Source organism: Sinohyriopsis cumingii, chromosome 10, assembly GCF_028554795.1.
Source record: "Sinohyriopsis cumingii isolate HCF-2022 chromosome 10, ASM2855479v2, whole genome shotgun sequence".
Lineage (NCBI taxonomy): Eukaryota > Metazoa > Mollusca > Bivalvia > Unionida > Unionidae > Sinohyriopsis > Sinohyriopsis cumingii.
This window is the reverse complement of record NC_142970.1, coordinates 10701755-10719154: the sequence shown is the minus strand read 5'-3', so window position 1 is coordinate 10719154 and position 17400 is coordinate 10701755. Positions and strand designations below refer to the sequence as shown.

The window sequence follows — 17400 nt, the reverse complement described above, 5'->3', positions numbered from 1 at the left end:
TCTGCCTAATTATTTCGTATGGGTTGTCAACACATCTTTTGGCAAGCCATCATATCATAATTATCAAGTCTTGTTGAATGAGGTTTCAATGGGATGACTTTTGAATTGCCTCTTTCCAAGTAATAAAGTGAAGCCCTTTCAAATGAAATTAGACTTTAGATCATGGGACTTAAATACTTATGTGGAAGGGTACTCAAATTTAGAGATAAAATAACAGCAGTGTACACACTTTTCTACCCACATTACAGTTGGACAATCATTTACACTGCAAAGGTTTTACTAGGCTTGAGTAGCATTGCTTGTACATAATTTTGCATATATATTTGTTGATATTTTGCACTTAAGAAAAAATTCTGAGACTGCAGCACAATACTATTTATTTCCATCTGTTGGGAAAAGTGGGAGGTCTGACAGACTTCTAAGAAGTTTATCTATTGGGTCAGACTGGGCAAATTGCAGGTCCTGGACATAGGACAACTGCTATTTTCATGCACTGCCTTTGACTGAGGATCAAATTGGGAATTTTAGCTTGCTTTGTCAACGGAACTAATATATGGAAGACTTTGTCCCAGAACTAGTTTGCAAAACACTCTGCATTTGTCTCATGATGATAATCACTGTTGTTGGTGTTAGACTCAATTACCAGGTTACAGTCCCATTGATTATGTAGGCCCTTTTCATTATAGCATGATAATAATCACTGTTGTTGGTGTTAGACTCAGTTACCAGGTTACAGCCCCATTGATTATGTTGGCCCTTTTCATTATAGCATGATAATAATCACGGTTGTTGGTGTTAGACTCAGTTACCAGGTTACAGCCCCATTGATTATGTCGGCCCTTTTCATTACAGCATGATGATAATCACTGTTGTTGGTGTTAGACTCATTTACCAGGTTACAGCCTCATTGATTATGTAGGCCCTTTTCATTACAGCATGATAATAATCACTGCTGTTGGTGTTTGACTCAGTTACCAGGTTACAGCCCCATTGATTATGTAGGCCCTTTTCATTACAGCATGATAATAATCACTGTTGGTGTTAGACTCAGTTACCAGGTTACAGCCTGGCATAATTACAGCCCCATTGATGATGTAGGCCCTTTTCATCATAGCATGATCAAATATGTGGATCTATGTCTGTAATGGTTTCCTAATGTTTTTCATGGTATATGTCATGCCTATGTTTCCTTTTGGCAAGCATTGGGCATGACTGGGAAGGAAAAATAATGTAAATCTAATGTATGTAGTGCTTTGGCATTGCTTGGAAGCTTCTAAGCAACACACCACCTCATCTATGTCATGCACTAGTCTGGCTGCATGGATAGATCAGTGTTATGTGTTCATTAGTTTTTATTATGATGTAAACACATTTTTCCTTATTATTCTTGTTTGAAAGAATGTGAAAAAATGTTCCAGTATGGATGTTTAGGATTATAGAATATTTATTACTTCTATTAATATTGAAGGAAATAATTTTAAAATAATAATAATAATAATCATTATTATTATTATTATTAATATTATTATTAATATATAATGCATACCTTTTTAATTTCAATAAAATATGAGAAGTACATAAGATGCCTATATTGTGGTGCAGATGAATGGACAAGGATAAATAATACTAAATATAATCAGAATTATTAACATCATCATTGTAAAGTTTTATAATACATTGTGTAGGAAAATATTTCAATACAAGCTGGTGTAGTTTGTATTAACACCACCTCCATAAATAATAGAGATATTTTTTCAGTATGTTTGTAAATTTCTTGTCAGTTTGTATGATAAGTTGCAAATCATTATACAACTTAGTGCGCAGGATCTCATGCTTAGGGCACAATTTTTCCCATTGTTAAAAAATACTATTCGGGAAATATTAGAATCAGACATTTTAAGTATTGTATGCAGATGATGGAGTGTTTAGCTTATATGTACATGTATGTATAGCCATATATCCACCCCTTCACTAAAACTGGACTTGTCCAGGAACAGGAAAATGACCTTGAGCAAGGTCGTCGTTTACACTGAAAACTTCTGTTTGTTAAGTCAGGGATGATAACCATTTTAGACTAACTTCTGTGCAGGACTTGTATCTTTGGTTCTTTTGTGTTATAAAAATCAGTTACAAGCATACTGAGAAGGATATAAATACTATGCGTGCTACAAATAGTTTTCCCACAATATAGTATAAATGCATGTATGAACTTGTTTTCACAATATAACATATCAGTTGCCTGAGTGAGTACTGTTAGACCCACTTGGTCCTCTTGTTAGCTACTATTTTTATGTCTAGAAATATTTTCATCTCTGTACTATAACTTGCAGACTATTAAATATATTTCAGCCAACTTTCATGCACATGCTGAGCAGGTTTTCATGTGCCTTACATTATTTGAAATTGTCCTCATTCAATTATTCTTGCTATATCATGTGAACAAAGTTTAGCATAATTTAGTGTGCAAACTGAGGGTACCTCATTACGGGTAATAGCATAAATTGTATCATCATTGAGGATGCAGAGCAATAGTACCCCGAACTTGAGGACCAAGGTGGATATTTCATAGCAAAGTGTATTTTTTTTTACAAGAGTACACATATTTAGCAGTTGCATAAGAAACAAAACATGTGTTACTTCACTTTGATCATTTTAATCACTGTCTTTGAGCTATCATTCTTAGAACAAAAGTTGCCTTTATGAATATATATAACTTTCCTTATAATATTGTTTTAATGTTGTTGGATCTTGTTGCAGTTTAACAGTATCAAGTTATCCTACAGTCAGATGGGATATGTGATTAAACAAAACTGATTTAGTTCTTGACAATCATTTCATAATTTTCAAATGTCTTAAACCTTTACCATAACTTGCTGTAGAGAATCTTTTAATCCTGGTAATTTCAATTTTGCTTGGCAGTGTGCATTGATTTTCTTAACTGTATCACTTAATGATCTTTTAGGGACACTTGGAAGTACAGGCACTGGTAGTATCATGGCAGACAAGTCTGTAAGTATATTCTGAAATTATATGATCTAAAGATAACCTCAGCAGTTTAAAAGAATACCTTTTAATGACAAGTGAGCTTATATTCCAGTTATGTCAGTTGTTATGGAAAATGAATGTAGATTCTAGTTACATCCCTTGGTATGACAAGAGAACTTGGATCCCAGTTACATCCCATGTTATGACGGTGACCTTGGGATCCAGTGTGGCCGAGTGGTCGAAAGCGATCATGTTACAGATCACTGCTGTTTCACCTGTATGTGTGTATATATGTGTGTGTGTATGTGTTCAAGTCTTTGGCTCTTTCTATGTTAGTATGTGAGAAAGCCTGCTAGTAGTTTCCTGTGGGTTGGTGGTTCTTCCAGGGATTACCCTAGGTTCTTCCTCCACCATTTATACTGTATGGCATGCATAGCTTATCATGTGCTGACAAATGGTGTTAAGAACACAACAACAAGTGACCTTAGATTCAAGTTTTCTTCCAAATTATGATATGTGAACTATGATCTCATTTGCATCCATTTGTTGATAAGTGAAGTTAGATTCGAGTTACGTATCTTGTAATTTGAAAGTGAGCTACGATTCCAGTCATAACCTTGTTATAACCAGTAAATTTAGATTTCAGTTACATTCTGTTACAAAAGTGAGCTAAAATTCCAGTCATAACCTTGTTATAACCAGTAAATTTAGATTTCAGTTGCATTCATGTTACGACAAGTGAGCTAAGATTCCAGTCATAATTTTGTTATAACCAGTAAATTTAGATTTCAGTTGCATTCTTGTTACGACAAGTGAGCTAAGATTCCAGTCATAACCTTGCTATAACCAGTACATTTAGATTTCAGTTGCATTCTGTTTTACGACAAGTGACCTAAGATTCCAGTCACATACTTCATTTTAATAAATGAGCTTAGATTCTTGTTTTTTTTATAAAGAGATATTTGTTAAAGTGGGGTCCTCCATATGCTTACAGTGGTGCAATAATTTACCCAAGACTGTCACTATTCCTCAGAGTAGTGGTGAAATGTTATGTCTTGAAATTTATTTAAGCATGTAGTTATCATGAATTTCATGATTTCTGTTTGATGTATATAATATAATTGTTCTTTATTTCCTGCATTGAAAACTCCACACCCAAATCTTGTTGCATTATCTGTATTACCTAAAGTGTTTTTGTTTTTCTTTTTGAAAGCAATAAAAGCAGCAAATTGATTCAGGTAACAGTTAAACAACATATATTGATTTAGGAAAAAAATGGTATTCACCTAATGATATGAAACAAGTATTGCAGAATTTAATTTGTATTATATAATGAGGTCTTAAACATGTGTTGATGCAAAATCTGAATTTCTGTGAAAATCCAGATGTCCAGAAAGATCATTTTGAAGATTATTTATTACATACATTATATTTCTGTTATAGCATGCTTACAGTTTTGAAATGCAAGGTCAGACAGGACCACAGCAGCAATCACTTTGACTTCCATGAATGTATCTGTATGAATATAGATCCACATCCTCAATTTTCAAGAATTTTCTTTGCTTTTATTTCAATATCATTTTATTCCACAGTCTTCTGATGTAGAGTTTGGCTTGATTTGGCCTCAAAAAGCAGACTATGGTCAGGTTGTTGTTCCATTTCATTAATGTAAAATATAAAATGTTTTCTTGCTATTGTTGTACAGTGCAACAGTGCTAAAAGAATAATAATAATAATAATAATAAAAACAACATCAACAACAGAGTCTATAACACAATTATTCGCTGACTGAAGAAATGTTTCGTAGATAGAGTATTGATATTGTGGAATTTTATTTTCCATAAACTACTGTGGTAAACCTATATAATATTATTTAAATTTATACATTTCATAACATCTCTTGACCTTTATTGTTGAGAAGTTTTAGGGTCAAGGGCATCCGAATATACTTAAAAGTCAATTATAGTCCAGGCCATATCATTGAGAGTACAAGGTTCCAAATATACCTCAAAGTTGTTTAGAGTTCAGGACTCCAAATGTACATCAAAGTCAATTCAAGTCCACAGCATCCCAAAATTCTGCCTAATTCATTTAGAGTCCATTGCATCCAAATATACATCAAAGCCATTTAGTATCAAAGGCATCCAAATGTACTTAATAGTCATTTAGAGTCCTTGGCTTCCAAATGTGCCTCAGAGTCATTTAGGGTTCAAGGCATCCAAATGTACTTAACAGTCATGGAGAGTCCACGGCATCCAAAAGAACTTTAGTCATCTAGAGTCCAAGACTCCAAATACTTCAAAGATCCTTCAGAGTCTTTTATAGTTTAATACTCCATATTTATTTTAAAGCAATTTGTAATGTCTAGGTCATCCAAATATACTTCAGTCATTTAGAGTCCATGACTCAAAAAAAACTTCAAACCCGTTCAGAGTCCATGGCATCTTATTAGAAACAAGATGGCCACTATCGCTTAATCGGCTTGAAGCAGCTGTTCCATTTTTTAGTGTTGTTTTCATGATATCTGTGATTGTTGCCTGTTTTCATCTACGTTATTGTGTTCATTATGTATTGGCTGCTGTTCAATTCATATGTTTCTTCATCTCCTTGTTTTGGAAATGAGAACATTCAGACTTTTTCTCAGCCGTCTTGGTCCACTGTTTTTGAACAAACCGCCATCACGTGATACTCGCCAGTCAACCCGTTTATGCTATGATGGACCCTCATTAATTGCTTTAAATGATCACTCCTTGGCTCTCCACACTACATTGTGCTCTAGACTAAACGAACTGGGACTACATACATCATTACCTAAATGTAAACAGAAGCGAAAAAAGAAATGTTGTTTCAAAGTTGGTCGGCGTAGAACAGGAATAAGAATTCCAGTTATCTCCCTTATTTCGGCTCAACAATTTAAAAAAAAAACGTGACCAATAATTTAGATAACTAATTCAAATCCCTATTAATTCGTCAACCTTTGTGTCAACTATCGAAGAGATACCTCTTTGTATTGCATTATATGATTCCCAGTCAGAAGGACCACCGGAAAAGTGCACAGAAATAGTTAAATTTTATCAACGACCAGAATATTGACGTTTTTTTCTTGACAGAAACATGGCTAAAAACATCAGACGATGAGCCCAAGTGTGCAGATCTAACACCCACTGGTTACTCATTCCCCTGTAGCTCTTGCAGAGGTGGAATTGCTGTCATCACAAAGAACTCCATGATCAAACATCTTAACCACACCACAACATTCAGTTTCAACCACACATCATTTGAACTAGTCCAAACTACACTCACACTGGAGCAAAGGTCAGTCCATTTTTTTCTGCCTATACCACCCTCCGCCTAGTAGAAATAAAAAAACTGGCTTAATCTCTCTTTTTGGAGCAGTTTCCAAATCTCCTGGAGTATGGAAATTCGATAGGTGGCAACATGATCATTCCTGGAGATTTCAACTTTCACTTTGACTGTCCCGGAAACCCAAACACATCGAAACTCATAGATTCCGTTAATGTTTTCAACCTCAAACAGTCAGTTTAACTTAACCAACCCACCCATAAACATGGTCACTGTTTAGACTGGATTCTTATTACAGTACTCCCTGGTATCCTATGACCTTGCATTTGATCGCTTCTGCATTATATGCCATCTTGATTTATCAGTCCCTAACCCTAGACCTTTATCTGCTACTAAGAGAAACCTCCATATGTTAAATAGAACCAAACTAATGCACAACATCCAAGCAAACCTAACAACTTGCTTACCTCCTACAGCAGGACAACTCGAAAACTGCCTGTGTTCATTGCTCAACAGACATGCCCCAGCTACCAAGTGCAGAGTATCAATTCAAAAGTGTTCTCCATGGTATAGCAGTGTTAGGGACCAGCTTCGAGCTGCTAAAAGAAACCGCCGTAAAGCAGCGAGGCTTTGGCTTTACACCAGACTTACTATTCATAAGCAAATCTATGAAGCCGCTTGGATCTGTTCTCTTCATTCTTTACACTCAGTTGCTCTCAAGTGTCATAGATCATCATCCATTGTCTTACCAATTGTACGCTGATGACAGCCAAATATATAAATCTCGCCACCCATCTGAATTTGATGCTACCATCCAAGGTGTAGAGAGGTGTATTTCTGATGTGAAATCATGGATGACATGTAACAAGCTGCAGATGAATGATGATAAAACTGAGACCATTCTGATCACAACACAAAGACTCTCTCATTCAAATCCTTTACCAACACCAACATTAAATTCACACAATCAGTACGAAACCTAGGTGTTAACCTGGACAGTATTCTCTCACATTGCACCAACATGTCATGAACATATGCAAGGCTGTATATCTTGAGCTGAGACGCATCAGCTCAATTCGCAAATATGTTTCAGTTGATGCCACTAAAACACTTGTGTGTTCATTACTACTTTCAAGACTGGACTAGTGTAACTCAATTCTGTCTGGTTCATCTCAATATCTGCTCCGGAAACTTCAAAAAGTTCAAAACAGAGCTGCTCGGATCATACTTAGAGTACCATGATCAGAGCACATCTCCCTGCTGCTCTTTACCCTACACTGGCTATCCATTTGATCCAGAATCAAACACAAAATTTATTCTCTCTGCTATGTTTCACTGTCGGATTCTAGTCCAACATACCTATCAGACCTCACCCATGTGTACACCCCAGCAAGATACTTACACTCCACTTCTGACAATCATCACTACTCATTATTCCCACTATGAAAACAAAGTCATATGGACAGCGTTCTTTTGCATACCAGGGCCCATCAACGTGGAATGAATTGTCCACTGAACTTAGACACAAAGACACAGTGATCCCATTCAAGAGTGCTCTCAAAACTCACTTATTTCAACTGCAAGAACAAACGTAAAGACCTAAAAATGTTTCCTACTTTAAATATTCTCAGCATGTTTTTTATGTTTTCTAATTTCATGGTGTTTGTTTTTGTAATCATATCATTATGTGTTTGTTATCTTATCGGTTTTGTCTAATGTTGTAAAGCGCTTAGAGCTTCTTAAGATTAGGTGCTATACAAAGTCCTCATTATTATTATTACTATTATTATTATACTTCATTGTCATTTAGAATCAAAGACTTCAGATATACTTCAAAGTCATTTAGAGTCCTGCAAATATATGCATTGAAGTCATTTAGTGTCCAAGGCATCTAACTGTACTTCAAAGTAATTGAGAATTCAAGACAAATGTATATATTTCATATTCATTTATAGTCCAGGGCATTGGGGTCCAGGACATCAAAATGTATCTCAAAGTCATTTATGGTCCAGGGCATCGGGGCCAGGATATCCAAATATATCTCAAAGTCATTTATAGTCCAGGGCATCGTAGTCCAGGACATCAAAATGTATCTCAAAGTCATTTAGAGTCTAGAGCATCGGGGTCCAGGACATCAAAATGTATTTCAAAGTCATTTAGAGTCCAGGGATGGTCCAAGACATCAAAATGTATTTCAAAGTCATTTCAATTATGAAGCCTATTTTATGATTTCATTACCTAAATCAGCTTTTTCATATGGCAGATATGATCTTCTATCTGTGCTTCATTAATTCAAATAAAATGTTTGAACCTTGAATGATTTATATCATCTACTTGCCAATTATATACATTCCTCAAACAAAATTTCATAAATTTAATTTTAAATAACCAAATTTGTGTATGTATCATATCTTATAAATTCACTAAAGTTGTATTAATAGCATTATAAGATGTATTTTGAACTGAGCGAAAAACGTTATTAACTCTCAGAATTCTCCCAAGCAGTTAGGTTGTATAAATTAGATAGTCCAGTTCTCCAGTAATTCTTGCAAAGGTATCGGTAACAAAAAGTCAGTCAGGTGATAGTCCACTTCTACAGTAATCATTTTAAAGTACTGGTACAATACACGCAGTTAGGTTGTGACAATTATTCCTGCAGAAATACTTGTAACGGTGTGTTAATTTGAAGAGACATTACTTCAGACGTGTTAGCCACTACCGTGTGGCATTTTGATCTAAAAATTGCTAAAACCTCTTAATTTGGCAATCCCAAGATTTAAATCATGTTAAATTTACTCAATACAAATGGTGCTAAATTTGCTACATGCTGCTAATGTAGAGTGCTCTTCAAATGTTGACAAATTAGTCTTTTCATGTTAAGTCATGTTGTGTAGTAGGTGTGATGGTGAAATTAAGGTGTTGTTTCAGCTGGAAAGAAACAGGGATTTTAAGAAGGTGCATGGGGGGATATGAAGTTTACAGGAGACTATGGGGAACATATATTGCATTCTGGCCAGATGTAAGCTCTCATATCTCATAAAATGTTCAATACATCAAAAATGTTTCCAAGATGGATTTTTATAAGTTATTTTTCATGCCCATTATAAAGCATGTTATAGTGGAGGTATGATACTTACAGACTAAAATCTCGCTATAGTGGATGTAGAATAATCAGGGACTGAAAAGCATGTTATATTGGATGTTGGATACTTACAGACTGGAAAGTGTGTTATAGTGGATGTTGGTTACTTACAGACTGAAAAGCATATTATATTGGATGTAGGATACGTACAGACTGGAAGCATGTTATAGTGAATATAGAATATGTACAGACTGAAAAGTATCTTATAGTAGATGTAGAATATGTACAGAATGGAAAGCATGTTATAGTGGATGTAGAATATGTACAGAATGGAAAGTATGTTATAGTGGATGTAGAATATGTACAGACTGGAAAGTATGTTATAGTGGATGTAGAATATGTACAGAATGGAAAGTATCTTATAGTGGATATAGGATACTTACAGACTGGAAAGTATGTTATAGTGGATGTAGAATACTTACAGACTGGAAAGCATGTTATAGTGGATGTAGGATACTTACAGACTGGAAGCATGTTATAGTGGATGTAGGATACTTACAGACTGGAAAGCATGTTATAGTGGATGTAGGATACTTACAGACTGGAAAGCATGTTATAGTGGATGTAGAATATGTACAGACTGGAAGCATGTTATAGTGGATGTAGGATACTTACAGACTGGAAAGCATGTTATAGTGGATGTAGGATACTTACAGACTGGAAAGCATGTTATAGTGGATGTAGAATACTTACAGACTGGAAAGCATGTTATAGTGGATGTAGAATATGTACAGACTGGAAAGTGTGTCATAGTGGATATTGGATACTTAGATTGGAAAGCATATTATTATGTATATAGAATATGTACAGACTGGAGAGCATGTTATAGTTGATTTATAATATGTATGGACTGGATAGCATGTTCTAGTGGATGTAGAATATGTTGAGACTGGAAAGCATGTTCTAGTGGATGTAGGATACTTACAGACTGGATACCATGTTAAAGTAGATATAGAATATGTACATACTGGAAAGCAAGTCATAGTTTATGTAGGATACTTACAGACTGGAAAGCATGTTATAGTGGATGTAGGATACTTACAGACTGGATAGCATGTTATAGTGGATGTAGGATACTTACAGACTATAAGCATGTTATAGTGGATGTAGAATACTTACAGATTGGAAATCATGTTATAGTGGATGTTGGATACTTACAGATTGGAAATCATGTTATAGTGGATGTTGGATACTTACAGATTGGAAATCATGTTATAGTGGATGTTGGATACTTACAGACTAGAAATCATGTTATAGTGGATGTAGAATACTTACAGACTAGAAAGCATGTTATATTGGATGTATGATACTTACAGTTTGGAAATCATGTTATAGTGGATATAGGATACTTACAGACTGGAAAGCTTGTTATACATGTAGTGGGTGTATGATACAGATTGGAAATCATGTTATAGTGGATGCAGAATACTTACAGACTGGAAAGCTTGTTATAGTGAATGTATGATACTTACAGATTGGAAATCATGTTATAGTGGATGTAGGATACTTACAGATTGGAAATCATGTTATAGTGGATGTTGGATACTTACAGACTAGAAATCATGTTATAGTGGATGTAGAATACTTACAGACTAGAAAGCATGTTATAGTGGATGCATGATACTTACAGTTTGGAAATCATGTTATAGTGGATATAGGATACTTACAGACTGGAAAGCTTGTTACAGTTGGTGTATGATACAGATTGGAAATCATGTTATAGTGGATGCAGAATACTTACTGACTGGAAAGCATGTTATACTGGATGTATGATACTTACAGACTGGAAAGCTTGTTATAGTGGATGTAGGATACTTACAGACTGGAAAGCTTGTTATAGTGGATGTAGGATACTTACAGTTTGGTAATCATGTTATAGTGGATATAGGATACTTACAGACTGGAAAGCATGTTATACTGGATGTATGATACTTACAGACTGGAAAGCATGTTATAGTGGATGTATGATACAGACTAGAAATCATGTTATAGTGGATGTAGAATATGTACAGATTGGAAAGCATGTTATACTGGATATAGGATACTTACAGACTGGAAAGTATGATATACTGGATGTAGAATACTTACAGATTGGAAAGCATGTTATAGTGGATGTTGGATACTTACAGATTGGAAGCATGTTATATTGGATGTAGAATATGTACAGACTGGAAAGCATGTTATATTGGATATAGGATACTTACAGACTGGAAAGCATATTATAGTGTATATGTACAGAATGGAAAGCATGTTATAGTGGATGTAGAATATGTACAGAATGGATAGCATGTTATAGTGGATGTAGAATATGTACAGAATGGATAGCATGTTATAGTGGATGTAGAATATGTACAGACTGGAAAGCATGTTATAGTGGATATAGAATATGTACAGAATGGAAAGCATATTATAGTGTATATAGAATATGTACAGAATGGAAAGCATGTTATAGTGGATGTAGAATATGTACAGAATGGAAAGTATGTTATAGTGGATGTAGAATATGTACAGAATGGAAAGCATGTTATAGTGGATATAGAATATGTACAGAATGGAAAGCATGTTATAGTGGATGTAGAATATGTACGGACTGGATAGCATGTTATAGTGGATGTAGAATATGTACAGAATGGAAAGCATGTTATAGTGGACGTAGAATATGTACAGAATGGAAAGCATGTTATAGTGGATGTAGAATATGTACAGACTGGAAAGCATGTTGTAGTGGATGTAGAATATGTACGGACTGGAAAGCATGTTATAGTGGATGTAGGATACTTATTGACTGGAAAGTGTGTTATATTGGATTTAGAATACATACAGACTGGAAAGCATGCAATAGTGGATGTTGGATACTTACAGACTGGAAAGCATGCAATAGTGGATGTTGGATACTTACAGACTGTAAAGCATGCAATAGTGGATGTTGGATACTTACAGACTGGAAAGCATGCAATAGTGGATGTAGGATACTTACAGACTGGATAGCATGTTATAGTAGATGTAGGATACTTACAGACTGGAAGCATGTTATAGTGGATTTAGAATACTTACAGACTGGAAAGCATGTGATAGTTGATGTTGGATACTTACAGTCTGGAAAGTAAGTAGTATACCTACAATTATAATGGATGCAAGATGGAGAAAGCATGCAATGAACTTTTTATTGTAGGCCTGTTCAGTAACTGCTGTTACCACCCTGATAATAAGCTCCCTTAATGAGCTCTTTGGTGAATTGAAATCAGAAACCTTGCACATAAATTTACAGTCCCTATTTCTGGTGAGCAATATCCCACTATGAATGCATCAAAGTGAGTGTTTCAATTGACATAAAGTGTGTGCATGTTTGTTTGTGTCTTTTTGAGATTGAATATATATTATTAAAATTCAACCCATCAAACCGAAATTCTCCTATTTTAATTATTATTATTATTATTATTATTATTATTATTCTTCATTGTTTCCTAGGTAAGCCTAGGTTTGTAAATAATCAGCTTTGTTTTGTGAAAATTCTTATGCTTAGAAAACAGAGATATATGAATTAGTTTTGTCTGGAAATGACAAGTGACATTAGAAGAAAAGTAAATTATCAGTTCTGTCTGATATATAATAAGGAGGTCATTTTTAATAAATATCAAATGCATGTTTGAATTAGATTATGAATGTTAAGACTGTTTGACCTGTGAATGAATAAAAATTTTTATATACTTTTAAATGATGAAATAAATCAAGAGATAATAGTCCTGTTTTTTAATAATGTTGACATCTTATGGAGACAGTTATAGTACAATCCAACTGAACCAGTTTGACGCTCATTGATTCCTTGACACAACAGAATAAACTTTGTGGCTTACAACTTACTCTTTTTTTTATAAAATCACAGTCATCCATGCTCTCTTGACCCATATGGTCATTTATACAAGTCACTCGCATCCACATCCATACACTTTAATGAGTATCTCATTCAAGGTAATTACATCATGGAGTGGATTAAGTTGATCACTGTGATTGCAATTCTGGATTAAGTCAATTACAATCAGCTGTAAAATCATCATTCTGTGTATATTTTACTACCATTATCAGACCTTTCAAGTACACCAGAGTTACGTCATTACATTAGTTGTATTTTAAAAGGAAGAAAGTAATTAGTTTATATAAAAATCATTTATTCCAGTGTTTATTTTGCTTTTTCTTATTGTTAAAAATACCTTCAAATCATAGTGTCCACATTTACAGTGATACATACACAATTAGTCCTGTAAAGGTTCATTCAGAGCTTGGTTTGACAACATTACTATACTGATTTCACACCAAAAGAACATTGTATCTTGGCTAAACTAAGGGCGTTCATAAGCCAATGGACAAAACAACCTTTATTGAACAGGCCTATAGTCTCCAACAAGAAACATTAGAAAACTGATCTTTGCTGAACCGTATGATTTGATACTGACAGAAAGCTTGGAATTTTGAAAATCATTGGTGAATATCTGCAATAAATTGAAGCATAATACTCACAATTATGTAAATGTATGTCCCTATATTTTCCCTATGCAAAAAGAAAGTGCTTGTGCAATATAATAATGAAAAGTAAACTTAGGAGTCAAGATTAGACAAAAGCCAATAACAATTGCAATAATGTTTTATAAAAGTATTTTCATTTTTCTTTCCTTCACTCCAATTATGCATGGTATTACAACATTATGTATTAAATTTTGCTTTCAGATCAAGGCAAAGGCAAAACACAATCAGCTGAGTGTTAATTTAGATGGACTCATAACCAGAGACTCAATAAAGAGCATAAAGCGAATGGCGAGAACATATCTTGACCCAAAACCTTTGGAAAATGTTGAAAGCATGGAAGACTTGTTTTCTGCTCTTGAAAACAAAGGGATAATTAGTGTAGGAAACTATGATGTCTTGATAGAGATAATGACATGCGCTGGTGTTGGAATAGGGATAGATGAAATCCATAAGACATACAGTGATATCAAAAAGATCATGGAAAACAGCATTCATAGTCCAAAGTAGAGTGACATGTCCAGTCTTAATGTTCACATTTGAAACCAGGACATCATCCATCCTTAGGCTAGTCAGTATTATGGAGGAATGCCAAGTCTAAATGTTTGCACTTTTAACTAAGACAGCATCCATTCCAGTCAAGTGTAGAATGAGCCTGAATTCTCATACTTGAAGCCAGGATAGAATCCATACCTGCCAAGAGTAGAGTGACAAGACCAGTCTGAAGGTTCACACTTGAAACCAGGAAAGCACCCATCCCAGACTAAAGTAGAGCAAAATGCCTATTCTGAATGTTTGCACTTGAAACCTGAACAGCATCCATTCAAGTCAAGATTAGAGTGAAATGCCATGTCTAAATAAATGCTCTTGAAACCATGAAAGCATCCATTCTAGTGAATAGTACAGTGAAAAGCCCAGTATAAATACTCACACTTGATATCATGACAGCATCCATCCTAGTGAATAGTGGAGTGAAAAGCCCAGTATAAATACTCACACTTGATATCGTGACAGCATCCATCCTAGTCAGGAGTAGTGAAATACCCAGGATGAATACTCACACTTGATATCGTGACAACATCCATCCTAGTCAGGAGTAGAGTGAAAAGCCCAGTATAAATACTCACACTTGATATCATGACAGCATCCATCCTAGTCAGGAGTAGAGTGAAAAGCCCAGTATAAATACTCACACTTGATATCATGACAGTATCTATCCTAGTCAGGATTAGTGAAATACCCAGGATGAATACTCACTTGATATCGTGACAGCATCCATCCTAGTCGAGAGTAGAGTGAAATACCCAGGATGAATACTCATGTGATATCAAGAGAACATCCATCCTAGTCAAGAGCAAAGGGACATGCCAAGACTCGTGTGTTCTTGAAACGATGTCAGCATCTGATCTAGCCAAACAAAGAATGAAATTCCCTGTCTGAATACTCACACTTGAAATCAGGAGAGGACCCATCCTAGTGAAAAGTAGAGTTAAATGCCATCTCTAAATGTTTGCACTCAAAATCATGACGGCTTCCATTTTAGACAAAATTAAAGTGAAACACATAGTCTTAATAAACCATTTCAAACCATGAGAATCCATCCTAGCCAGTAGGATAATGAAATGACCAGTCGGAAATACTCGCACTTGAAACCAGGACAGAAACTATCTCAGACAAGATTAATGTGATGTACCAATTATGAATGTTCTTCACACTTGAAGCCAGGAGAGTATCCATCCCAATCAAGAGGATAATGAAACGACCAGTCTGAACAATCACACTGGAAACATGACAGCACCCAGCCTGTCAAGAGTAGAGTGAAATGCACAGTCTGAATAGTTTACTCACACTTGGAACCAGGACAGAAACCATCCTAGTCAAGAATATTGTGACATGCCAAGTATGAACATTCACACTTGAAACCAGGAGAACACCCATTCCAGTCAAGAGGATAATGAAATGCCAAGTCTGAATGTTTGAAATTGAGAATAGAACAGCACAAATCCTAGTTAAGAGTAGCATGAAATGCCAAGTCTGAATGTTTGAAATCGAGACTAGGACAGCACAAATCTTAGTTAAGGGTAGCATGAAATGCCAAGTCTGAATGTTTGAAATCGAGACTAGGACAGTACAAATCCTAGTTAAGAGTAGCATGAAATGTCAAGTCTGAATGTTTGCAATTGAGACTAGGAAACCAGAAACACTTGAAACCAGAACAGAATCCATCTTGGTCAAGAGTAGCATGAAATGCCAAGTCTGAATCCTCAAACTTGAAACCAGAACAGAACCCATTTGGTCCAGAGTAGTATGAAATGCCAAGCCTGAATACTCACAGTTGAAACCAGAAGAGAGCCTATCCTGGACAAGATTAGTAGCATGAAATGCCAAGGCAGAATACTCACAGTTGAACCCAAGAACAGAATTCATCCTCATCAAGAGTATAAAGAAATCACCAGTCTGATAACTCACACATGAAACCTGGATTGAATCCATTCCAGTCATGACTAGAGTGAATTGCCATTTCTGAATTGTCACACTTGAAACCAGGACAGCATTCATTATAGTAAAGAGTAGTGAGAAATGCCATGCCTGAATGTTCACACTTGAAATCAGAACAGCCTAGTAGAGAGAAGTGTAAAATGCCCAGTAGAAATTTCCACACTTGATATCAGGAGGGCACCTATCCTAGTCAAGAGTGGATTAAGCCTTCTGTCTGATTACTCACACTTGAAAGAAGGACAGCACCTATTATGTCGAGAGTAGAATGAATTCGAAATCTTAATGTTCACACTTGAAAGTAGGACAGTGTCCATCCTAGTCATGAGTAGGGTGAAATACCCAGTCTGAATGTTCACACTTGAAGCCAGGAGAGCTTCCATCCCAGTTCATCCTAGTACAGGTAGTAAAATTCATTGTGTAATGTGCACCCAACTGCAAACAAGCCATGTTCAATAAACATATCAAGGTCTGTTTTCTTTACTTAGTGCAGTTTATGCCTAGATTTGCTGTCAGATGCTGCAATGGCAGATCAATGTATTTGTTGTTCCCTTACTGCAGTATCTACTGTCAAATACAGCTTTGGAAACCTATGAGCTTTGCATGCCACAGTATAGACTTGTATCTGATATCACATTTTACAAAGGTTTATCAAGGTTTAGGATGTTCACTTACTGCATTGTTGACCTTGCTCTGTAGTCACAATTTCTACTAACAGATCAAGGCCTATGCTGTTCACTTCCACAGTGTAGACCTTGATCTGTGTTCACATTTCATTCTGGCAGATCATGGTCTGTGTTGTTCATGTATTGCATGTTGCAGTGTAGACCTTGATTTGATATCACACTTTACACTGGGTGATCAAGGTCTATGTTGTTCATGTATTCCATGTTGCAGTGTAGACCTTGATTTGACATCACACTTTACACTGGGTCATCATGGTATATGTTGTTCAT

The 17400-nt window shown here is 35.4% G+C and overlaps 1 protein-coding gene across 1 annotated transcript in view; it reads left to right on the top strand.

Moving 5' to 3' along the window:
• LOC149789589 (uncharacterized) overlaps positions 1 to 17400 on the top strand; it is a 56108-nt gene that overhangs the window by 23443 nt on the left and 15265 nt on the right. Inside the window, exons 6-7 of the mRNA XM_089971610.1 lie at positions 2963 to 3009; positions 14153 to 16847. Of these exons, the coding sequence (XP_089827736.1) occupies positions 2963 to 3009; positions 14153 to 14458 (353 nt within the window). The 3' untranslated portion in view covers positions 14459 to 16847. The remainder of the gene's footprint in view (positions 1 to 2962; positions 3010 to 14152; positions 16848 to 17400) is intronic.